At 35.3% G+C, this 24,715-nt stretch overlaps 2 protein-coding genes across 6 annotated transcripts in view; one reads left to right on the top strand and one right to left on the bottom strand.

The window, feature by feature from the left end:
* MCPH1 (microcephalin 1) overlaps nt 1-24,715 on the top strand; it is a 120,081-nt gene that overhangs the window by 56,272 nt on the left and 39,094 nt on the right. The window contains exon 13 of one of the 4 annotated variants that reach the window (XM_085217917.1): nt 18,606-20,313. The exons of the other annotated variants lie outside the window; for them this stretch is intronic. Within the exon in view, the coding sequence (XP_085074043.1) occupies nt 18,606-18,629 (24 nt within the window). The 3' untranslated portion in view covers nt 18,630-20,313. Of the gene's footprint in view, nt 1-18,605; nt 20,314-24,715 lie in introns of those variants that run through there. 4 annotated transcript variants of the gene reach the window in all.
* Nucleotides 1-24,715, bottom strand: part of ANGPT2 (angiopoietin 2) — a 43,167-nt gene that overhangs the window by 12,952 nt on the left and 5,500 nt on the right. Inside the window, exons 2-5 of one of the 2 annotated variants that reach the window (XM_085217919.1) lie at nt 7,315-7,470; nt 4,268-4,389; nt 2,487-2,719; nt 369-499 (exon numbers count right to left, since the gene is read on the bottom strand). In XM_085217919.1, the coding sequence (XP_085074045.1) occupies nt 369-499; nt 2,487-2,719; nt 4,268-4,389; nt 7,315-7,470 (642 nt within the window). The remainder of the gene's footprint in view (nt 1-368; nt 500-2,486; nt 2,720-4,267; nt 4,390-7,314; nt 7,471-24,715) is intronic. The other variant, XM_085217920.1, reaches the window with a different exon arrangement.

Below are 24,715 nucleotides of genomic sequence, written 5' to 3'. Positions count from 1 at the left end.
AATAAACTAGCTGTTAAAGTATAGTCAGTGGTCGTCATGTCTGTAAAATACTAATAGATGATATGCATTGGTTTGTCCTGATCATGGGACAGGAATATATTCTAAGAAAAGGACTATTTTATTTGAAGGTTTTCATGCATTTTAGGCTGTCATTGTTGTCTGTGCCATTCAGCGTGTAGAGCAATTGTATTGGAGTTGGAGATTTGATAACCTTAAGTGCTTTCATCTTCCTTTCAGATACTCGCATCCACATCAATGACTGCCTACATGAAAAAATGCTAAAGTAGCTATCAACTAACTTTTAAACCAGCATGTTTACTAGATCAAATAACTTTTCAACACATACTGTGTATTTATAGGCATCCTACCTTCTTTTCCTGTGCAGTGTTAGGAAATGTTAAGGTGTAGATTCCACTTGTTGTGAGTCCAGATTTGAAAGCTTCAGCACAGTCTTTGAAGCTGATTTGCTCCTCTTTAGCTATGAAGTTATTCTTAGCTGCTAAAAATGCAATAAAGAGAGTGAGTTAAAATTTACTAACAGTCAGTTATGTAGTCAGTTTATAGCTTTGCAGTTCCAAACATATGCCTGGTTCTGAAAGAAATGACAGGTTAAGTTACTAATTATGCTTTACATTATAGTACTAAGAGATTTTATTCCAAAACAAGCATGATTGCTTGGCAGGTTGAAAAGTGTTGATGCTACGCAGAAACAACTTTGTATGTACCAAACTAAAGCTTGGCACTTCAGGCCAACCGACTCCTGAAACATCCCTTCTGGAATTCATTTGTGTAAAAGATACATTTTAATATCTCTAAGCCTTCTTGTTTTACAGAATGTCTTTTTGTTCAGTTCTTTAATAACTATGAAGGTTGGAATTTCCTGACATTTAGCCTGCTGACTGATATTTCATATTTGACCCTTTGGAGGTTGGTTTTGTGTATTTTCCATTTTAATCTAACAAACACAGCCAGTTAGTACAAAGCTCTAGTTGCTATATAAGTATGTGAATGTATTATAGTTTCTTAATATTCTGTTCTCTTTGGCTCACTTATTCATTATTTACCTGTTTTCATGTTTTGCCTTAAATACAAAAATAACACATTCAGTGTTTTAATTGCTTTTCCACACTCCATTGTTTGTAAACTGTCTTAGAAGCTTTCCCTGCTAATTTTGTCTTTTTGGCAAACATTCATTATTTTTTCCACTCTGGCTTTAATGGTGGCCTAGCCAACATGACTTTGACTTGTTTACTTATTTGTGCACTAGCACAGCAGATAACATCAGCAGATAACATGTACAGCTTTGCTAATGGTATTTAAGGGGAATTGTGCCAGTTATTAACACACACATACAGAAGGGAAAAAAAAAAAAAACTTGGGATTTCACTTCGTTTAGGAAAACCTACTACAACATCGTATTACTAAGGACTTTTTAAAGTGAGGACTTAAAGGAATTTATTTTTTAAAATGAGTACTTTCAAACATCCTTTTCCTTTTCTGATTCAACTAGAGTAATACAATATAGTCCATTAATACTGTTTTTTAAGTTATAATAACTATTTAAGAAATGTCCTGGTATTTAAATTCCTTTTTTTTAGAGGTGGCTTATGGATTTCTGGCTCAGATAGCTTTAAAGGCAAGCATGATAGATTCATTACTCTTTTATATAGCACATCTCTAACTTCTAAATTTGTCAGAGTTCCGTATCGGGCATGAAATTCAAGATAAGAAATTTGTTCATATGTTTAACTTTTATGCATAACTTTCACAAACCATATTTTTTGTGGCTTTTAATGGAGGATGTGATCCTGCATAAATGTGGAATCTATGCTTTCCTTCAGGACTGCCAAGCATATAAGGAATGAGATTATTGCCTATAAAATTTGTTACGCTGAGTGATTTTTAGATAAGTAGGGAAGATTTGCTTTAAGCTTGGAGGTTTACTACTCAGGGCTGGTTCTTTCTGTAGTCTGGGGCGTACATAGGTGCTAGTAACTGCCACCAGTGCCAATTATTTTGCATTTAATAGCCATTATAAATTGTCCTTTCTTTGATCAATTCTATGTACACTGAACATTGAGAGGTGGCAAAACCAGTATTCGTGAGCCAGGAATAAAGGCTTTCAAGCCTGTATCATATGTTCTAACTTAGATATGTGGTCAAGAGAAAGTGCACTGCCAGATGAATGAATGCTAGGTGAGATATTTGGCGTTTTTGTAGTTTGCTGAACTACTGGAGAGCTGAGTAGGCATAGGGATATAAATCACAGAAGATGAGCAAGATAATGAAAACAAACCCTGTAAATGTTTTTTGTTGTTCATTTTTTTTTCCCAGAAAAACAAGTCAGTTAACTCAGATGCAGAATTTAAGGCAGAAAAAATACAGTTTTTGGGAAACAGAAGTATGAAAAACTGGTAATTAAGCTGAGTTTGTATTTTACACAAGCTAGGGAAGGTCACTCAAATGATATGTGTGCTTTCACTTACAGTTTGGTGTAGATATCATAGTGAGTAAGTTATGAACAGTCTCCATCAAATCATGTTGCTGTTTTTGCAGAACAGAGTTGTTTACCGTAGCTGTAACTAACTGCTTTTCTAGTTCTTCTATAATGGAATTCTGTCTGGCTACTAGGACTTGAAGCTGATCTTTTTCGTCTTTTATTGACTTCAGCTGAAGAGTGTGCTTGTCTTCCATCTCAAGAACTCTTTTTTCTAGAAAGCTAAATAAAAGATTACAATTAGGACCTCAGGAAACAATTCTGAACTGATGTGAAGAGCATTAAGCCTGTTGTAGGTATGGTTTAATTTATTTTAGAACTAATTAGAATCATAAAATCGTAGAATCACAAGGTTGGAAACAACTTGTAAGATCATCTAGTCCAACCATCTTCTCATTACCATTGCTACCACAAACTAACCCGTGGTTAGTTCATAAATAAACAATATTATCTAGTACAGTTGTATCATAAGTTTTTGAAGTGCATCAGTTTGGTCTTAATTCAACATTAGGAAATGAAAGATATCGTTTAGTCATGAAAAATGGATAGTAGTTGTAGTAGTACATGAAGGATCAGTATAAGATGATTGTAGATCCAAAGTAACTGTTGCTTGTGACTATGAAGTGTCTTGCCTAATCTCTGAGAGAATGGTATTCATAATAGTGAAGGACTGCATGTTTTTATCTTATTAAAAGTCAAAAATAAGTTACAGATAAGCCTTTAAACTTTTCAAATATCATGTATTACAGTAATTGTTATATTTTTATAAAAATACATTAAAATATGTAATTATAAAAATACATTTAATCTGTTTGTTTGAAAATATATGTTCTTTATAATATGCAATATATATAATATATATTATAGTGTTAAGACCTGGAAGAATGCAAATATTCCTTATTCATCTCCAGCGTGGGAGCTGGCCTGAATGGGTGATTAGGTAGAAAGTTATTGCATTGGTTCTGGTGCAGACAGAGCTAACATTAAAAGACGCATAACCAGCGGGGTGAAGTTTGCCTAATGGACAATATAGTGTCTAATTAGGTTGTCTAATGGACACTCGGGACAACATGGAAAACATGTATCATGGGGCAAACCTTTAAAAAGTATTACTCTGGTAATAAACTAATGAAATATTAGGACTTCTACAATCTGTTTTTCTCTTCATTCCTCTTTGCGCAGCAGAGGTGTTTGAGGCCAGGAAGTAAACTGACTCAGGGAGTTAAAATGACTGAAAATTCATCTGCTTGTCTAGGTGAGGATAACCACCAGTACTCTTGTCTTAGCACAAGCATTTCTGATTGTTAGATCAGCTTCAGTTGTCACAAAATTAGGCCTTCAATTCTAAGGACGATTCTTGAATTGTGATTTAATGAAACATGCATTTTTTTTCCCCTCTATGGAACATAACCACAAATTTTCTCTTCAAGTACTTTGCATGAAAGTAGAATTGTAACTGAAACAAGTAAATTCACTAAAGTTAATGTTCCTCCCATAACAGAAAGATGATGTGTTTGCATAGAAGAGTGGTATAAAAATAAGTATTTAACTGAGAGATGAGAACTGACAAATTTAATCAGCGTTTTGCAATTTCTAAAAACAAAATTTGAAAAATGTCACAATTTCAGTAAAAAATTAAAATTTCTACATTGAAGTTAAAAAAAAAAAACAACATAATAAATATAGTTCTAAAACCAGTAAAAGCACATGAGCACTTCTAAAAAGGGTACATAATGGAATAGCATTTTATCAAATTGATCGGCTGCTTACCTGTTTTTTTCTTGTAATTTAGTTATCTCGCTGGTCTGAACAGAAATCTGTCTTTCTAATTTATTTGTTGAAAGGGAATGTTCCAAAAGCTGAAGTTCAAGTCTGGTTGTCTGGTTTAGTACCTAAATAAAATACATAAAAGTATTTGAAAATCAAGATACATCTTTTAAACCGATTGTAATTTCTTGATATTGTAAAGTCATGTGTAAACTTATACAGCAAAAGTCATTTTCTGAAAATTAGATTTAGATACAAATGCTCTCAGAATTAGAATGAAGAAGAATACACAAGTTTCCACTAATTTTGCTGTTCCACTACCATTTATCAGTAATGTTTCAGTAATATGCTGCATTTCTGACCAATGATTGAGAGTTACTGTTTACATTAGTTTTACTGTTGTACCTTTCCTTCTGTTATAATGCTCTTATTTCATTACTGGAAATATTATGGTTGTTAATCAAAAAATAATAAGATTTGTTTTCTCCACCTATTGTAGAAAGAAAGCACTTTGCGTCTCTCTCACTAGTGGAAATCTTGGCCCAGTTCTCTAAAACCATTAGATCACTCTTAGCTATTTTCCTTAATCCCAAATTATATTTTAAAATGTTTAGCATGTGGCCACATTTGTCAACTAATTCCTTGCATTTTAATATCATCTTTTGTATATGGATTATTTACTGTCTACATTTATTTGTCTCGAAATGAAGAAATTAGGAAACATGGAAAGTGCTTCTGTTTTGTACTGGACTGCATTACTTTGAGGCATGTTTTCTAGAAGTACTTTCTCATTGTTTTAGAACAGCTTTTTTAATTTAGTAGAATTTGGCTTTCATTGGCAGGAAGAATTGATTAGTCATGTCCTTCATGTTAAAGTGTCATTCAGGACATGAGTTCACAATTAACTGTAACTGAAAGTTATTGCCAAAAAAGTGTCCTTGAGAGTGCAATTGTTCGGTTAATTTCCTTATGTTGTTAATTAAGACCTTCACCCAGCCACCAGTAATTCCAAGCAGAGAAGGAAAGTCAGTGATGATTTTCTTCCTCTAAGCAGAAAATAGCTGAATAATTTCCATCAAGTCATTACGGTGAATAAATACATTCTCTCAATGTGTGCAAAATACTGGGCTGCCTAATACAGTTAGAAAGTTGAATCCACATCTGTGAACTATAAACTGTCCGTTTATTAAAGAATTCACAAAGGCTCATGTTAGGTTTAAAAGTATATTTGTATTCACAGGATGAACTCTACAGATAGTAAAATGCCTAGCAAGTATTTTAGGTTTTATGCATTAGTAATGTAATATAGGATGTGCACACATTATAGTCACTTGTCCAAGGGATTACACACATTTAATTTTCCTACCATGTTAGCAAAAATTACAAATACATACCATCCTACACTGATTAGATTTGTCCTTATTTTAAAAAGTAGACCATATTAAAAACTTGCATTCTATTTCACACAGTGTCTTATTGTAGTTAATACTTCTCAGTTAAAGATAAATCTTTCAATTTTTTTGTTGTTTGAAATTGTTTAGAGATTAACATACTGTAGGCAAGTTTACTTGAATATAGTTTTCCAGTAGCTGCCACCTAATTATTTTTTTTTTCCTTAATTCATCTCTTGTTGGTTGGTTGGTGTATCACTCCATTGAACAAGAGCAGTATAGTGCATTGTGTTGGGAATGATCTGGAAATGATCTGTTCTTTCACTCATAGCATCTGTGAAAACACTCTTTAAAAAAACCCATTTTCATTGATAAGAATTTTTTTTAAACACAAAAGAAAATTCAAACAAAACAGTTTAATAAGTAGAACGAAGGCAGAGTGGGAAGGAAACCTGCTTGCTAAGATCTGGTGGGGAGAGGTGAAAACTGAAGAGCTATACAAGAGTTGTATAAAAGCATACTGTTACCAAAGTGTATGCTTGAACCTACAGTGGTAGTTTAAAGAACATTTGCTTTGAAGATGGATGTACACAATTGTCTTCCTAGACAATCTTCAAATCCTTCCATAATAGAAGTCTTTCATGTTACCAAATATTTATGTTTTCTTAAGATGGGTAGAGCTGTTGATGATAATCATAGAAAATCCCATATTGAACGGGACCCACAAGGACTGTGTGTCCAACTCCTGGCATGCGAATGAGCAGATGAAATATTTTCAAAGTGTAATGAAAAGAGATGCCAAGAGGTTTAAGGTTAGAGCATTTTTGGAAAAAAGAAAAAAAGAATGGGTTGCTGTTATGGCACAAACAAACAATAAATCACTTTTATCACCAGCAAATTTAAGGAAGACGCATTTCTTACAGATTTCCCTCCAGCTCTCTGCTCATGTCAGTGCTGACTCTGCAACTGCGCAAAAGTTTCCTGGAACAGGTTGCCCAAGGAGGTTGTGGATGCCCTGCCCCTGGAGGCATCCAAGGCCAGGCTGGATGTGGCTCTGGGCAACCTGGTCTGGTGGTTGGTGACCCTGCACGTAGCAGGGGGGTTGAAACTAGATGATCATTGTGGTCCTTTTCAAGCCAGCCCTGTCTATGATTCTGTGATTCCTGAGCTGTGGGCTTTTCCCAGCTACCTGGACAACAGCTTCACCAACTCCACATGTATCTCTCTCAGAGATGAGTATATTCTTCGTAATTGCTGTTACGACACAGGAAAAGAAGTAGCAGATGTACAGGGGCTTGCACTGGGAAAACAAGGACCTTTTATTGGAGAGTGATTGTGATTTTCAGAGGATCAGAAAAGAATGTTAGAATGGTGCTAAGACTCCTTAGGCACAGTTGCAAGCCCAGAGTTTGGCAATAACCAAAAATACCCAGTAACAATTATGTGTTAATCCAGACAATTTAACCGCAGTGGTGATGCTCAAACACAAAGCAGCATTTCCACATGTTCAGACAAACGTATCCATACAGGATACTTTCATTTTTACATAATGATTGACTTTTAATTGATGAACTGCATAATGTAACACTAAACTGCGTTAAATGTGGTTACAGGCGTTTGGGAAGCAGAAGCATTTTTAGGTTGAAATTCTTTACTTACTTGTGCTTCAACATCTGTTAATTTGCGGGTCTGCTCAGCTGTTTGATTTAGTAAGTTTGTGCCTATTTCAATCATTACTGCAGTCTGGTTCTGCACTGCAGTTTGCTGGATCTCTACCATTTCTTTCTTCATACTGTCTTGGATGTAATTCTCAAGCTACATGGGAAAGGAAAAAAAGAAGATAGTTGCATTCTTTAAATGTTGGAAGGGGGGTGGGTAGTACAGTAAGCCTGCTGTCTGCCTTGCTAAACAAATTTGTTTTTTTGTCCTTGTCTGTTTTCCACTTCTGCAAAGCTTCCCAACATTAAGCTCTGTCAGAGGAAGGGCAAAGATGACAAGGAATGTGTGGCCATCTATTTTCTAAAGGCAGGAACACAGATTTGCTGGAGGTAGATAGAACTTAGCGGTGAGAATGCTTGCAGACACTGGGAACTTCTTCTATGGTAGTGCTCCCACCATTGTAACCACCAGAGTGGCTTCACCAGTTTTGGCAGCGATGGGAATTTTTTAGAAGACAAAAGCTTAGCAGTTTAGTCATCTTCCTGTACCCAGACTCAAATATTTTCAAGAGCATTTTTCATCACACAACTTGATGTCAGAGAAGGGGTCGAATGTCATTTAACACTGATGTGCGTATTTTTATCAGAGAAACTTTCAAATAAAGACATGAAACAGTAGGAAAACCCATAAATACTTTAAATACTTATTATTTCGGAATGCAAAAACTGTTTAAAATACTTGATTCCAAAGTTATTTCAATGACTAAACTAATGGTAGTCACTTTATAGAGGAATATGCTGCTTTCAAAGAAAGCAAAGAGAAAATTCAGTTAGCATTTCATGAAATCTTTCTTCCTATATGTCCTGGATTATCCAAAGCAGCATGATTTTTCTCCATGCTTCTTTAGAATCATGTTCTTGACAATTCTGCAAGTATTTCATAATACATTCATGAGTCAGTTGCCTATCTTTAAACTCTGTTAAAAATCATTACTGTTGACAGGAAATTTCTAGAATTAAGCTTCTATCTGAAATATCAGTGATGCCATATTTCTAGTGCTACCATGTTCAGAGTTATGAGCCTAACTTACTTCTCTTTGTAAGGAGTTAGGTTACAGCATTAAGAAATAGATTCTTTTTCACTGTCTTTCTAGTTAGCTTTTCCAAATTATAGGTTAAAACTGCTTCATTTCTAGTGCTTCAAAGATTTTTTTTCAATATCTAGTGAATGTTGTTTGTTTTTTTTTAAAGTATTGGAAAATCTGAATCTACATACGTATGCCTATACTCGAAGTCAAATCTTTCTTCCAAAAAAAACAGAAAAACCAAAAGAAACGAAACCTTACTGGTAAAAATGAGTAATTTTTTACAGACAAATCCACCAAAAATGGACTATGGCTACTGTAGAAAGCACAAAATATCCTTTCAAAATCTGGGAATTGTATATCTGTGTAACAGAAATTTAAAAAAAAAATAAAAATTCTGACAAGATATTGGACATGTAGAAAAGTTTTAAAAAATAGCTGAAGTTAAAGTTCCAAGTTACTGGAGTTTAAGCAAGCCAGAAGTATTTCAAAACAGTAATTTTTAAAATCCTGTTTGCTGAAGGGTCTTTTTTTTTTTTTTTTTTTTTTTTTTTTTGCCTATTCTTTAGAGCTTCTGGGAGAAAGTCAATATAATACAACTAGTAGAAAAGTTGCAAAGTAATCCTTGTATGCACTGCTGTTAACCATAATTGCTTAATACAAGACTGAATAATGAATTTGGCTTTCTAGTGTCCTGGTATGGATTTTGTTGTCTGTGCGATACGTTGCAAGAGTTCCTTGAGGAGGGAAGGTGATAGGGAAGATTGATTTGAGTTTGGGGGAACTTAGAGAAATGGACTCCATTTTGAACTGCTTTCTCTGTGTTCTCTTTAAAATGAGTCAGCTTGATAGCTTACCTGTATCCATTATTTATGAAACAAATACTGCTCTTGTTGATCATCTCTTGGAGCTATACAAATACTAGATCTTTAAGCAAACCTTTTCATAGTATAGTTATTGAATACTGAGTTCTTTCCTTTGCATTTTAATACAACTAAAAATTTGACTTTGGATGCTGTTGTACTGACAAAAATAAGTACCTAAAGACAGAGTTTGCAGCTTTTGCTCCTCAGGGAAGACACATAAGTGAGATCACTCCAACATTGTTTGAACAAGAGAATGTGCTGAACTACAAAGAAGATGCTAGTAAATAATAAATAGCCAGCATGTATGCTTTACTTAAAATCAACATTATTTTGTTTCTGTCCAATGTGACCAGACTTCAAAACACTGTTTGTTCGCTCCATTCTTTGAACTCTGGTGAACTGGAACACACAACAGAAATCTCTGACTTGGCACAAGCTTTGACCCATATCTGTTAAAATGCTGCTGTATTTACCACCCAGCTATACCTCAAGAATTAAGTAGCTAGCATTTTAAAAATAGCCTTTAGGAAACACTAGGTGTTCTTTTTATGACAAGATTTTTGAAGGCTAGAAGTCAGCGTAAAATCAGTTGGTTTGGAGCATGATAATTTGATGAAGGGATCTTCAGTTTTCATCATACTATGGCGATTCAAGTTCTTCCCTATTCTCCTGTTGCTCCTAGATATTCCTCATTTTCGAAAGCCTCCCTGCCAAGGATGCATCTAGTTTGATCAAACATGGTAGAATTTTAAACTTTACTACATTGGATTATAGTGATAATTTTAATAATAAAGCGAAACAATATTTAGTGCAACGTAGTCCAAGGAGATGTGCAAGAGTATGAAGGCTTTTAGATAAAAATATATAATTCTTCACCAAAGTTAGATGGTGCTTCATAAAGACTGAGAACAATTAATGTGTCTTCCCTGAAGGGGCTGCAGACATGGGGATTAAACAATCTGAGTCATGATTAACTTTAGAAACTGAAACTGAAAAGTTGGACGTCATTATGGGCATCTTGGAAAAGACTTTTACTCTAAATGCACTTCTGTTAAAAGAAAATGAAGGGAAATCTCCAAAATCAGAATGCATTTGATTTGCCTCAATACAACATACGTTTCCAATATGAAAAAGTATTGAAAATATAGTTTTTCATTTAGGAAAAAAACACCATAATAGAAATAAAGGAAGCAATAAATAGTTCAACAGAGTTATCAAGAGCTTTGATTCTTTTCCACTTCAGTAAAATGAATACATTATTTCAGTAGGTAATTGTGAATATTAAACCTTGTTCTTGAAGGTTGGTTTCCTGTTCACTACAGGCAGAGGTCAAAATGAGAATCTGAGCAAGGTCATATATTCAAATAGGGTTACAGAATTGCAAGACTTCTTTGAAAATGTTATCACTGAGTTATTCCAAAACCTACTACTAGAAAATGAGTTAATTCTGGGCTTAAAGGTAAGGTAAACAAGCTAAGGTAGGCTTAGGCAATTCCCTAGCTAAAGCTCTTAGCTGTAAGGTTGCTCTGATTACAGTACACAAAACCTGTGATTACAGTTTAAGGCATCTGGCAGTTCTGGTTGCAAGATTTTAAACCCTTTGTCACTGTGCTTGCAACTTTACAAAGCAGTCTTGTTTAGGTACACAGATCTGCATCTTTGTATTTTATCTTATTTGAATATCCTTAAGTCTATTGCCACATGTCTAAACACTGTCATCTGCTTTTTCCAAATAATATATCTTTAATGTGATGCATTCTAAACCATTGAAGTATTATTCTCTTGGCTAAAGCTTAACAGTTTGTCCTCAAATCTGTTTTCAAACTGAAAAATATTAAATAGACAACGTAGGGAATATGGTATTAGTGCTTACTTGAAAGTATGAAATATGAACATCAAAATAGATTTATTTTAAAATTGGTCGCCAGGTTCATTATCTGTCTCATTTATTCTAATTTAAAGCAACATGAAGCATCGAATTTACATGGATCAATTAAGTGGTTTTTTTTCCCCTAAAAGTCCTCCAAGGCATAAATTCATAAACCCCTTCTGTTCTTTCCTTTGTATTCCCTCTCTTCCTAATTTTGTGCATTCTCTGAATATACATACCATGAAAATCTCTTTTCTTGACCCTGAATGGGTGTATGCACCCATCTCTATTGATTTATAATCCATTCCCTCTTCTTCATACAATATTGAAGTGCAGAAATAGAAAATGTTTACACCTACACTTCTTTTTGGTTTTGTTAGGGGCTGTTTTTATTTATTTGTTTTAGTGGCAGGTGCTTACTTTCATCTTCTAATACGAATGCAATAATTACTAGTGGGATCCTCTCCCATTGATCTTAGCAAGAGCAGTATATATTCCTGTTGCATACTCTCAGAATGGGAGGCCGTTGTGTCTTCTTGAAAGTGAGTGGAAGAATATTGCAATCTATGCTTTTGTTAAGGCAACTGTGGCTGAATTTCACCACTAACACTGAGGAATTGCAGATATTTTGAAAGACAGCAGTTCTTTGTGACACACGTCTTTGTAGAGTGCTCTTTATCAGCTCCTGCCAAGGAGTCTGCTTCCTTTATGAGCAGTGGCATGGTCAGAATTCCTGAATGAGGGAGAATGGCTTGGGTCATTGACAAGAAGGAAGGGGACAAGAATGAAATGTTCCAGCACCTATCCAACAGTTCAGGAGCGTGGCAGTTTGGTTCACACCACATGTCTGTCTTCTACAGTATTTTCCTTCAAATTGGAAAGTGCACCAGGAATTATTTGCCAGAGTCCTCCTTTGCTGCGTGACTCTTTATGAAAAGATAATCGTTAATCTCTTCTTAATTCAGTGAAGTATAAGGCTTTAGAGTTAAAATATGTTAACCTTCACTGCATGATAGTTACTTTGTAGTAAATGTCAAAACCTAATAGCTCACTCTTACTGATGTATCTTTCTTCAGAAAATCAGTAAATACTGCCCCAAAAAAAAAAAAAAAAGTAGGAGAGAGGGAAAGGAATATTAATACTTCAGTACCTAATCTGAAAGAAAGAACTGCTTGTTGAGATTCAGAGTGTAGTGATTGCAGAGAATGTGGTATTGTTACCAGAATGTGGTGAAGTGACCAAGGGATGGAGCCCATGTAAATCGTCCATATTTGTTGGTGGTGTGGTGACACTTGTTAATTTGGTGTGGGGAATTCTTTTTGTTCATGCAAGTGAAACTTGTGAAAATTATGTTACAAATATATATTTCAGTGACAATTCTTAGCTTTTCAGTGGTTCTTCAGTGGATTTTGTTTAATGAAACATTTTAAATGCTTTGTTAAGACTTTGGCACGTATTCTTGAAAAAAGTAAATATAAAAAATGAAAGCACAGAGGGAGAAAAAGTATGTCTTTAAAAATATGCTTAAAGTGGAAAAGCAGCTGGGAAATAAAAAAGATGTATTTAAGGTTTGAAATATAGTTATGGCTACATATTTTTAAAGAGACAAAATTCTCCAAGGATATCAGTTTGGAGTTGTCATCCTTCAGGACTTCAGATCATACGAAATCTTAAAATTTGTTTAAAATACTTCAGCTAACCTGCCAAAAGATGTACTGGAGCACATTCCAAAATATTATTTTAATAGCCAAGATTGTCTGTCTTATTTTTTTTATAAGCTTTAAATTGTCAGGAAAGAAAAGACAACAAGTGGAGTATGTGTTAGCAAAAAATTGTTTCTGAACTGTTAGGAGAGATAATATTTGTTTGTGAAGGAGGTGAGTTTGCCAGTTTTTATTTAAATTAAGAGCCTTCCTGATTGTTATTATGTAGTTTGTGTCTACATTACAGAATGATTTTCCAAAGAATCAGTAAATTATTTGTACATTTTGTAGACACTTAATCTTTTTTTCATTTAAAGTTATAAATGAGGTCTTGATTTTGCTCTTTGCTGCCAAATGATTAGTCTATACAAATGAAATTCTTATGTTCTTGGCAGAAATTACAGCTATATTAATATATATTCCTTCTTTTCTAAATGTTACTCCGTATTTATGGAAGAAATAGTACTGGCTGCTTGCTTCACGTTATGGAATTTGTTACTGGCAAAAATGGTCTTTCCATATAAAGTTTGGTGATTTCTTTTTAATGTTTATAATCCAATTCTGTCAACTGTAAAGTTTATTTTCAGAAAGACTGATAGTATTAATCATGACTTTTCTACCCAGTGCTGTGTCCACTGGTAGAAGTAGGTAGATGGCTGGAGTAGCACGATCATTTGCATAATCTTCATTAGAATCTATCAAGATCTTTTTTCCTTGTATCAAATGCGGGTTACTAAATCAAGTAATTTACTACTTCTAGAGACATCATCTGTAGACTTGAGAAAGTTTCAAAAGCGTATGTTTTTAGGTATTCTCACAACCTGTCTACTGAAATTTAAAGATCATCTTTATTTTTTTGTAATGTATTCTTTCTAACACCATACCTGCTATTAGAAATTTTGACCTCAAAGAGGTCAAAATTTATCTGAAGTCATACCTCAATAGCCCTGTACTTAAATCAGCAAAATCTTACATGAAAAATATCTTTAGCCACATAAACCCAGTAACTGCTATGTGTGATGTATGAAGCTCAGCTGCATTTCATGGAGTTCATTCTGTCTAAGAGGTGATTGCTGGTAAATGCGTCCATGCTCCAAACACGTGTTCCTTGCTTTTCCTTGAAGTGGCTCTCATTTACGTCACTGGACTATTTGACTAAGCCTGCATGAACTAACCTAAGGAAAAAATGGGAGGATAAGGGAACAATGAGCAATTTTTTAAGATGATCATTTTTTAAGTTTGCATTGAGGCTACAATGTTTGACATATATTCAGATGTCAGAAGCTTTTGTTATATGTCTTACATCCCTACTAAAAACGTCCCGTTCTTTCACAACTTATTTAGAATCTAACTTGAATTTAGATCAACTTAAATCTTAATTTAATTAGCCCTTTGACTATCTGTAGACATCATGTGGAGATTTTGTATCTATGATATTGCATTAATATACAAAACTGAACAAGATGGAAAATAAACTTAAAGCAACCATAAGTTTTGCTCAGTTCTAATGCCAAGGCAAAATAAGGAAAACATTGATAAATCTCATCAATTCTTTTTTGAATACTTTTTCAAAATATGGACGAGACTTTCCTACTTCTCATACTCCAAATGCCATGAGTATCCATAACCTTGCCATGCTTGGTCTTGGCTGCCTGTCCTTGTTTCAGAGTAGCAATGTTCTTTGGATTCTGGTCGTGTCTGACTTCTTCATGAGGGATCTGAAACAGAATCTAGCCCATAATTTGAAACCTTTTTTTTCTAACTTTGTAAATATACAACTGACGTTTTGTAGAAGCTCATCCATGTACCCTTAAATTTCTGATTCACGTACACATATTTACATATATAAAGACATAAAATGCAATTTTCCTGAAGATGTTTTAACAGACTTTGCTTTCAATTAAAATATCAAGTATATAAATTGTTTATCTGTAGTATAGTTGAAGTCTGCATTTGGAAAGGTTTTTTGGGGAAAGACATTCTGGATTGTATTGAACATGGGTAACGGTAAAATGTAAGGTACTTTTCTAAAAATAAAGTAGTATCATTTATTATGCAAACACAGCAGTTTCATCATAGCAGCTCATAGAGGCAATATGAAGCCACACATTCTGCTTAATGTGCATATATATAATTACTGCAGCACAATATTGCCAGGTTCTTCATCTATGCTTACATTTATCTCTGCACATGACTGCAATGTATTATAAAAATTCCAATTTTGGAGACAGTTTTAATCTCTTTAAACTTTCATACTTGTTTTCAACGTCTATCAGTGTTGCTACTGCTTAAAGTTAGGAAGAGGGGAAAAAAAAAATAAGAGGAACCACTATGCCTTCCAAGAGTCATTTTGATAGACTTAAGAAAAAATATTTTAAAAGGCATTGCATCAATTCACATCAATCAGACCTTCAGCTATTTTAAATTAGCTTTTATTAAAATGACACATTTTTCTAAGTTTTCTAAGTCAGTTATCAATCTCAGTAGCCTCTGACTTTTGGGAAAAATGGTACACTGCAGAAGAAAAAAGTGACCATGTCTGGAAAATGGATATTTCTTTTCCTTCCCTAGTGCAGGAAGTCCCTATGGACTATTTGCTGTTTCTCAGGGGAGGAAAAACAAAAATCTTTTGGGAATGTATATGGGAATGCTTGAGATGTCTCTTTGGTATTAGCTTTTTACATGCTCCATTGAGCATGTCAGCCTCTCCAGACCTCCAGCTAAGATTTTTCTCTTATCTCATCTTCCTGTCAGCAGACAGAAGGTGAAAGTAACATCATAAATGAATACTAGCTGAAAGTGAGCTGTGATTTATTAGGAAAAAAAATTCAAAAAAACTGTGTAAATAAAATACAAAAGACTTAAATGCTAACTCTTAGAATAGAAAGTACATTTTATGCAGAGATAATTCTGTTAATGTCATTTGTGGACTAAGTTTATTAACTTAATCAGATGCAAGTGTATATCTTATATAGGGTAAGATGTTTAGTAAGTGTTTATATTTTCTATCAAAGGAAAAAAATTCCAACTTCCATTGGGAATAATTACTTGAATAAAAAATAAATATTACGTTAATATAGCATGAAACTAAATGCATGAAGTGCCTCTATTGTCTGCATAAATATCAATAAAGAATTACTTTCATTATGTATTCTTGACTGAAAGTATTTTGTACCTAACAGTGAAGGGTATTACAGCATCATCATACTGTCTACTACATATTTTGAACTAACTACAAGAATTACAATTAAAATCATGACCTGGCAAAAGAAAAATAGTACCAAGGGAAAGGAAATAGGCATTGAGATCTGAAACTATCCTAACTGTAAACTTAGAATCATAGAATATCCCAAGTTGAAAGGGATGCATAAGGATCATCAAGTCCAACTTTTTTTGAAGTTGAGCTCCCAGGACTCTACACTCTGACCTTGCTTTGCACAAGTGATTTCTCACTACTGCTCTCCTAACTACACTTGCTTTCAGGTGGTTTGTCACTTGGAGGATGACATTACGTGCTTTGTACTACCACTGAAGCATATATGTTTTATGGCACATAGACAAGCATTTTATACGAGACGTAAATAAAATCTCAAACACTGAGAATTCAAAAAATGTTGCTAATATGTATTCATCTTGACAAATCTTTTAATAGTCTGAGTTTCTGTACAGATAAAGAAATAATTTTGAAGTAGAATTTAACAACAGTGTCTTCAGACCTAACCTCAACTACTTGATGATTAACCACTCTCATTAAGAGTTACAGATTAAGGCAGTAATCTAAGATTCTGAATCACTGTTTTTCAAGATCACAGCTAAATGATATTTCTTTTAGAAATCAGGAAAGGAATTCATAAAGTTCCCATTAGTCTAAAAATAAAGAAGAAATAAATAAATAGTCTGAGTCATGAATGGCATTTTGCCGAAGTTCAGTAGCACTGAAGCCAGGAAGGCATGAAGCCAGTGATGCTTCTGCCATTCACTGAAATGAATATAAATATTCCTTATTATGTGTAACAAGCCACAACAATTCAGGAACAAGATTCCTTATTTACTAACCACTTAAGAAATACTGCCAACCCATACTAAATTTTTAAATACTGAGTTATAGCACTGAACTATAATTTCACAAATTGAATATTCAAACTTCTGAGAGAAAACCCTGCAAGTTTTCAGCTGTATGTTGTACTTGCATGGTACTCTCAGTGAAATAAGACTTTTCCAGACTGGTGTAAAGATGAGATTCTAGCCTAGAAAATACAGATTTGGGTAAACACAGGTGCTATCCCAGACCTAAAGTAATGCTTTCTCATTTTTGTATTTTTTTCCATTCCATCAAGCCACAGGCAGCAGAAAATTAACTATCTGTAAGGTATGCTGAAGAGAGTACTTAGGATATATATTTTTTTTATGAAAGGCAACAGCTACGTAGCTTTGAGTGCTTTAGAATTTTTTAGCCATTTTGTATCTGGTACAGAGTTTCCTTAATAAGAAACTACTTTTTCTCTCACTTTTCAATATCAAGTGAAGCTTGTTAAGATTCCTCTTTCAACAAAACAGCTTATTTTACAGAAGAGCTCATGGTGTGATACAGCAGTTTTCTGAGGAAACATGAAACAAATTCCTCTTCTTCAAACTATGCTACTGGGGAAGTGAAAGAGAGCTAGGCATTCACAGCTCATTCTCAGCGTTGCTTTCTAGGGAAGCAGTCATCTTGCATTCCACTTCCAACCAAGAGGAAGAATGATTCGGAGTTCAAGGATCAAACTAGTTAGGAAGCTATGTAATACAATTAGTCCCTTTTGTAAGCTATAAAACTGGGTGTCTCCTTTTCCAAACAGAACACCTTTCAGCATGAAAAATCATTAGATTTTTTTTTTTAATTTCACAGATAGAAGAAACTGAAAGCACTTTTTAGACTTTGTGGTGTATTGAATGCCAAATGAAATTTAAGGGTTTTTGAAGGTTTTCTGAAGAAGCTTTGATAATGCCAGTAAGAGAGAATCATTCATTTGAGCTGAAGACACGCCAGTTTTTGAATGTTCCAGACTTTAAGATCAGCTGCTGATTTCAGTTTTGAAGAACTGAATTTCCCTACAAAGAATTCACAGACTGATTTTCCTGTACGTTTCCAAAAAGAGAAAACCTTTATCTCACATGGTTCCTTTTGTAAGCCATTATACATCCCTGAGACAGGACAAAGAAAGAAAGTCTCCCTTTCCATTGCTTCCATTGCTAATACGCTACATGATCAGGGAATGGTGCTGTATCTGAAAAGTTACTAAAATTTCATCCCAAGCCAGTAAATTCCTTGTTTGCCAGACCAGAGCTGTCAGAGAACTTCCCTGACGTTGCTGAGTTACTGGGTCAGGAAAGCAGGACTCCAGAACCAAAATGGACTTTACTGACTATAGTAGCACAGAGTTCTGCCTGAAGGGAAGCTCATGTGCTCACCTCTGCTTAGTTCAAAAACTGAACATCCTGGTGTATATTCTGCTCAAATGGTACTTATTTATTTGCCATTGTTGTTCTGTTAGCACAGTTAAGAGTCTTGAAAGCAAAAGCTTCTGAGGAATTCCATGCTTGAAAGATAAAACAGGAAGCTACTGTGTTAAGAGTGGTCAAACACAAATATTTGGAAAAAAGATCAGCGCTTATAGGCAGTATATTGCAGAAGCAAAATGTAGCGTGTGACAAACATGCTTGAGAAAAAAATACTTTAAATGATGTAATCCCAATTAAAAAATATATATTTCTTTTTGCCTCAATAGCTGGGTTTATCTATTGGAAAGTAAGCAGTTTCATTTATTGGAACAGAACCAAGAAGAAAACTTCCTCTTTGTCCTTGGTGCCCTGCAGAGTGCTCAATTAGTGATGGAAAGTCACCTCTTCAGCTGAGTTCCAGTCAGTGCTCCTGAAAGCCTAGAGCCAGACAGCACCTCTTGGAGCCTTTCAATGAAGACCAGAAACAGGAGCCAGGTCCTAGCTAAACAAACAGCTCTACTGCCGTTGATTGTAACAGAAGGGGAGCAAGGAGCAACTCTCACCAAAAATGGCTGAGAACCAAAGTATGCACTTTAGGATGGATGGGTATTACATGAGAGGAAGCTCTCTGTCTGCAATAGCCCACTGAAGAGAGAGACTTTTAATGGTACTTTCAGGAGATTTTTTGGATCGAGACTGCTCTGAAGATGACTAACCAGATATAACAATGGAAAAAGTACAAGACCATTGATGCTACATGCAGCCTCTTAACCAGAGGAGTACACGTGTAGGTGGGAGTTGAAAATAAATTTAACAGTTAGGACAGAACAATCCAGATTTTAAAATCCTCGATCACAAGAGGTATAGTGAAAAGGGAATTCAGACTGGACAGTCAGGAAGATGAATGGCTTTAAAGAAACAAAATGAAAGAAAAAAAAAAAAGGATTCAGATCTGCATAAGGGCAAAATTTTTTGTGTCAGGGATTTGTGAAAGGCAACTGGGAATTCATAAAGACAATGAGTTAAAAAAGAGAGCTGGAAAGGGAATTGTCTAATTGACTCCAAACAACATGGTGAACTTGGAGGGAAACCCACTGGGGAAAATGAAGAACTTGACTAGATTAGCCTTTTGGGAAGCATTACTCCCACAGTGATTTCAGAGGGCCAAGAAAATGGGATTGTGCATTTCCTTGTGATTAAAATCATCACTGTTGCATTCCTGTTGGTATCCCTATTAGTTAGTCTACGTGAAAGAAAGCCTTAGAGCCTGTGTTTGATTTGCTGTTTTATTCCATTAGCAACTTCAAATTGTTTAAAAAATAAGAACATTTTGCCTTTTAAGACAAACAAATTTCTAGATACATAAGATGAAATCTCAGTTTCACTAATAAATCAGTGGGAACTTTTCTACATGCCTGGGATTTTGTACACTGTCATCACAGCCTTCTTAAAATAATCAAGTTTACTCTAACAAAGAAGATGTCAAGACACAGATAATTTTCCTCTGCAAGTAAATCAAATAAACATGAAAGTGTCAGGAAAAAAATATAAGGATATTACTAAACTATATCTAAACATTCTCCTGTTGCTGGTAAACTGTAGTTTAACTGTTCATCCTATTCTCTGCTGTCAGAGTCCTTGTTTGTATTTGGTAAGTCTTCAGCAGGGGTCAGACTGTTTATACTTGTTTCAGTTTATAGCTCTCCTAAGGGTTAGGTTATTAGTGTTGAGGTTTACCCTCTCATTACTTGGACTCCATTTCATCACATCAGGGTACTTTTCACAAAACATTCCCATTAAGGCTCCAGTAACAGTCACATTAAGTTGGCTGATTTTCTTGTTTGTTCATTTTGTGTTGCATTGCTGTTGTTGTTTTTATTACTGTCACTTTACAGGTAATCATTATATGAGACAGAAAATGTGGCATCAGGATGGAAGTTTGACATAAGTGAAAAACACAGGAATAGTTAATATGAGGTCAAAATTTGAACCTCCTCTAAGGAGACTTAGACTTTTTTTAAATAAAAAAAAAATTCATTTCCTTAAAACCATAAAAAAAATCTAAGATCGTGTTTGTTTTAACTCACTCACTTAAGCTGTCTTTTTCCTCCTGGATCAATTTATTTAAAGTTGTATTTTAAAAAATGTAGGTTTTGAATAACTGCATTACCCTGTTTATAACCAGTTTTTTTTCTGAAAAAAAAAAGCGAAACTATGGAATTTTTTTCCATAAGTCTTCACCAGGGAATTTTATTGAATATTAATTGTTTGAAATGGATAGACTCTCTGTTAATGCAACAGGAAGGTATGGTAAGCACCTCTACCATTGTTACATGTATTTCACATGTGATCTGGAGTGTTTGTGACATTGCAATATTGACTTTTGCACAACTGAGGTAGATGGTCAGTTGGTGGCTGGTGAAGTGTAGAAGTATGCTACTGCTCATGAATGAGTGGCACGTCCTCTTAAAAGAGCTGCCCTGTATTTCACATTGAAACTGTTGATTTGAACTATGATTGTGCAAGTGTTTGCATCTTTTGAATGGGAAATGGGAAGAAAAATTGTTTCAAAGAAAAGCAATCGTACACAACACAACACTGTTGTAATTCGAAGGACCTGAGGGAAGTACATGAAGTATCTCAGTATGATCCACACAAGTTTTTCAGAGGAAGACAAAAAAAAGATGTTTTTTAGGTAACAGCTAACAAAACTGAACCTCTCAGCTCATTCAAATGTGTCAGGACAAGACTACACATCAGGTCATGGGATGAAAGGCTTCCATCTGGTACACTGACGTCAGGCAGCACCTGTTGGGGTGGGGAGCTGCTGGGGGTAAGGGCTGTGGTTACTGCCCAGGAAACACCCTTTCCTCTCAGCTGGGTGTCTCCTCATTCCAACACCCTGACAGAATGGAACAAGGGAGATTTTTTCTTTCCAGGACCACACATGGCAGGTGCAGGCCTGAAAGCACAGCAATGAAGCTGATCCATGAGATGAATGACCAACCCCTTAATTCTTGCATTGTGAAAATGAACAGGTCTTTACACTGTTGTTTGGACTAAGCTTATTAAACTGTTCAGTCAGGCTGTTATTTTTTCACTAGAGATTTAAAGAATTTCCTACTATTTTTAAGCAGGTACAGTTTTAATGTATCCAAAGATGAGAACTTCAGTTTTTCTCTCTATCAAAAAATCCTATTAGGTGGAGTGATAATTAAAGATCAAATATTTGCCTAGATGTGTATCATGTGGCTTTGACAATTTATTCAAAAAGCATAAAAAAAATATTTGTATGAAGTAGCTCGAATGGCACCAATTGTATAATTGATTATGCTGTCCCACAAAAGCATTCTCTAACACACTAGTTTTAACTATACTAAATTATTCCAGTCATCACATATGCTTTCGGGACGCTTTTGAAATGCTAGCAATAGAACTGTAGAATCACAGAATCCTTGGAGTTGGAAGGGACCTTTAAAGGTCATGTTGTCCCCTGCAGTGAGCAGGGACACCACCACAGCTAGATTAGGTTATCCAGGGCCTGATCCAGCCTTTCCTTGAAAGTCCCCAGGGATGGGGCATCAACCACATCTCTGGGCAACCTGTTCCAGTGCCTCACCACTCTTGCTGTAAAAGACTTTTTCCTTATGTCCTACCTAAATCTGCCCTCTCTGTGCTTGAAACCATTTCCCCTTGTTCTCTTGCCACAGAACCTGCTAAAGAGTCTGTCCCTGTCTTTCTTGTAGCTCCCCTGTAGATACTGAAAGGCCGCTATCAGGTCACCTTGTAGCCTTCTCCAGGCTGAACAGCCCCAGCTCTCTCAGCCAGTCCTGGTAGGAGAAGTGTTCCAGTATCTCAATAGTTACATTAATAAAAAGCACTACAAAGTGTAAAATAGAATGCCTTCTCAAGAATTTAACTTGCTAACATTGAGGTAGTTGTGATGTATCCAGGAAAGCTTTTTAATTTCCTCCTGTAATACTTAGATCATGCAGCAAGCTGTTCAACAGAACACTCTGTTAAGCTCTCAGCCACATTACCACAAAAAGCTGATTTTAATCTGACCAGAATTGATGACAGAAAGTTGATATGTTATTCCCCAGATGGTACCCTATATAGGTGTTTTTGCTCAAGTCCTGAATACAAATACAAAACTGAAAATATTACGGTTTTTGTGTGAAGTTAAAATAGTAGATGAGTGGGGTTAACAGGAATCTCTGGAGACAGCTGAACTGTAGAGAAAGTTGATGGCACCCAAGAACTGTGGAGTATTCACTCATCAAGAGATGGAAATGGTTCTCTCCTTACTGCTTCTGTGAATAATGTTATTCTGTGAAGGATGCTAGATTTCCATGTTTTTACTAACAGAAGTTAATGGAGAGAAGGTTGTGTATTCTGTCAGTTTCTCATTTTTTAGCAGCAAGACCTTCTTATGACCTCAATAGGCCTTTGGAAAATTATTAGATAAAGTAATTAAGGTTGGTATGGGCAGTATACAAACAATATGAAAGTTCCTGTAGCTCCCTTCTCTCTTTCCAGGCTAAGCCATAACGTGCTGGAAGTTGAAATGAGGACAGCCAGCCTCTTCATCACGCAAATAGCAGGATGCATTTCCTGAGCTTGTAACCAGCATCTTGACTTTAGGGTTAACCTGTTGCACTGACAGATGAAAACTAACATGGTTTTCAGTAATTATTTGGCCTGGAAAACAGCATTTTTTTTAAAAAAGGTACTTAAGGATAGAACTGTATTTTTCTAGGCAGCTTGAAAACCAACACACTGAGTGTTTGCAGGACTATTTAGGTGTGGGATTTTTTTTTTCCCACAAAGTATGGATCTGGATTTTGTAACTTGAAGAATTCTTTAACATTTCCCCTAAGTTTCGAATAGACTTTAGATTCACCAAACAGCAGTTGAATTGTAGAGAAAAAAACACGAGTCTTTCCTCTGCCCCATTTCCTAGAGATATATCTGCTAAAGGAAATGAAATGATCACAGAATTTCCAGTAGTAAAGTGCTCTTTCACATTTTTGGTATGTGTGAGGTTATTTGGTATAATTTGTTCCGCTGTGGAATGTGCCATATCTCTAAGGCATTTCTGAGTATTAAATTACAGTGCCATACCTCTGTTTTTTTCCAGATACTTAACCCTGCAAAATTATCTGATCCTCCTATTATTTTTTCACCTGTAATTTATGTTTTGTTACTTTGAGAAATTCAAATACTAAAATGGCAGGTAAAAATGTGTGTGCTTATCCTAAAGCTTCTTGCTCGGTCCGACAGAAATTCCCTTTTTCCTGAAAGTTACACTGGTATTTATAGTGCACTGACAAATTGTTTTCTCAGTGGTTTAGCTGTTATTACCAGTGAGAGATTTACTTGGGTGCGTTTCGACTTCCAACATATTTTCTCAGTGTAATATCCTTGTTTCATATACTAGTACACGCACAATGTATTTTTTTCATTCAAGAGCAGTTTTTCTCCCATCTTCCCTGAGTGCTTAAGAAAATCTGCAGTTTGTCCTGGTATCTGTAAGACTCCCATCCGTAAGCCTCTTACTACTAACTGGCTGCCAGAATCCTTTTTCTCTGAAGCGCAACTTGCATCTTTTGTTCCACTCTGTCAGGATGTGGAAATGGGAACACCAAACTTGAAGGAAAGGCCATCAGTCCTGATTCAATTATCGCTCCTGAACTGTTTTAACAAATGGGACGTGTCATGTTTATTGGTATATTTTGTATCATCTCTGTAGCATGTCCTATGCTTCTGCTATCCACTTAAGTCTCTAGATTCTGAGGTTTATAAAATTTATTCCAAAGCTGCATGCCAGGATAAGAACTGTGCAGCACGCTAGCTTTTGCAGCTTCTTCACAGTACTGATAAATCTGCCTCTTTAAGGGGAATTTCTTTCCGCTTTTCCATTCCTCTTCCTTTTCTTCCAGGCTCAGAGGACAGACTGAACTTACTCTAGGGAGCTAATTAAGATAGTCTGAGTCATCTGACAAAATTCTGGGTTTGCTAAAATCCAGAGAAGGATCAGAGAGTGGCACCTCTCTGCCGTAAACCCTGATCTAAGCTCGGAGAGCATATCTTCTAAATCAGCTGGCAGTGTTTTGCATGTCTGTCTCTATAATGGACATATTGGTGCAGAAAGACAGACTTACTCTGTCCTGCTCCTGCTTTCAGCCAAAGCAAAATCCCATTAACAATAGGTGCAACAGGAGTTTCTTACATTAAATTATATATAAAGATACGAAATAATTAGTGATTTACTGAGTTACCTTGGTTTACTGTCAAAAGTTTTGTGAATTGAATAATGTATAATGTGGTATATTTTCAAAAACACAAATGCTGTAGTGTGAAAATGACAATAAAATACAGTCCCAGGAGGTACTGC

The sequence above is a fragment of the Meleagris gallopavo genome, chromosome 2, assembly GCF_905368555.1.
Source record: "Meleagris gallopavo chromosome 2, MGAL_WU_HG_1.1, whole genome shotgun sequence".
NCBI classification, from domain to species: domain Eukaryota; kingdom Metazoa; phylum Chordata; class Aves; order Galliformes; family Phasianidae; genus Meleagris; species Meleagris gallopavo.
Note: the sequence above shows the minus strand (reverse complement) of the source record. Positions and strands in the feature narration are given on the sequence as shown.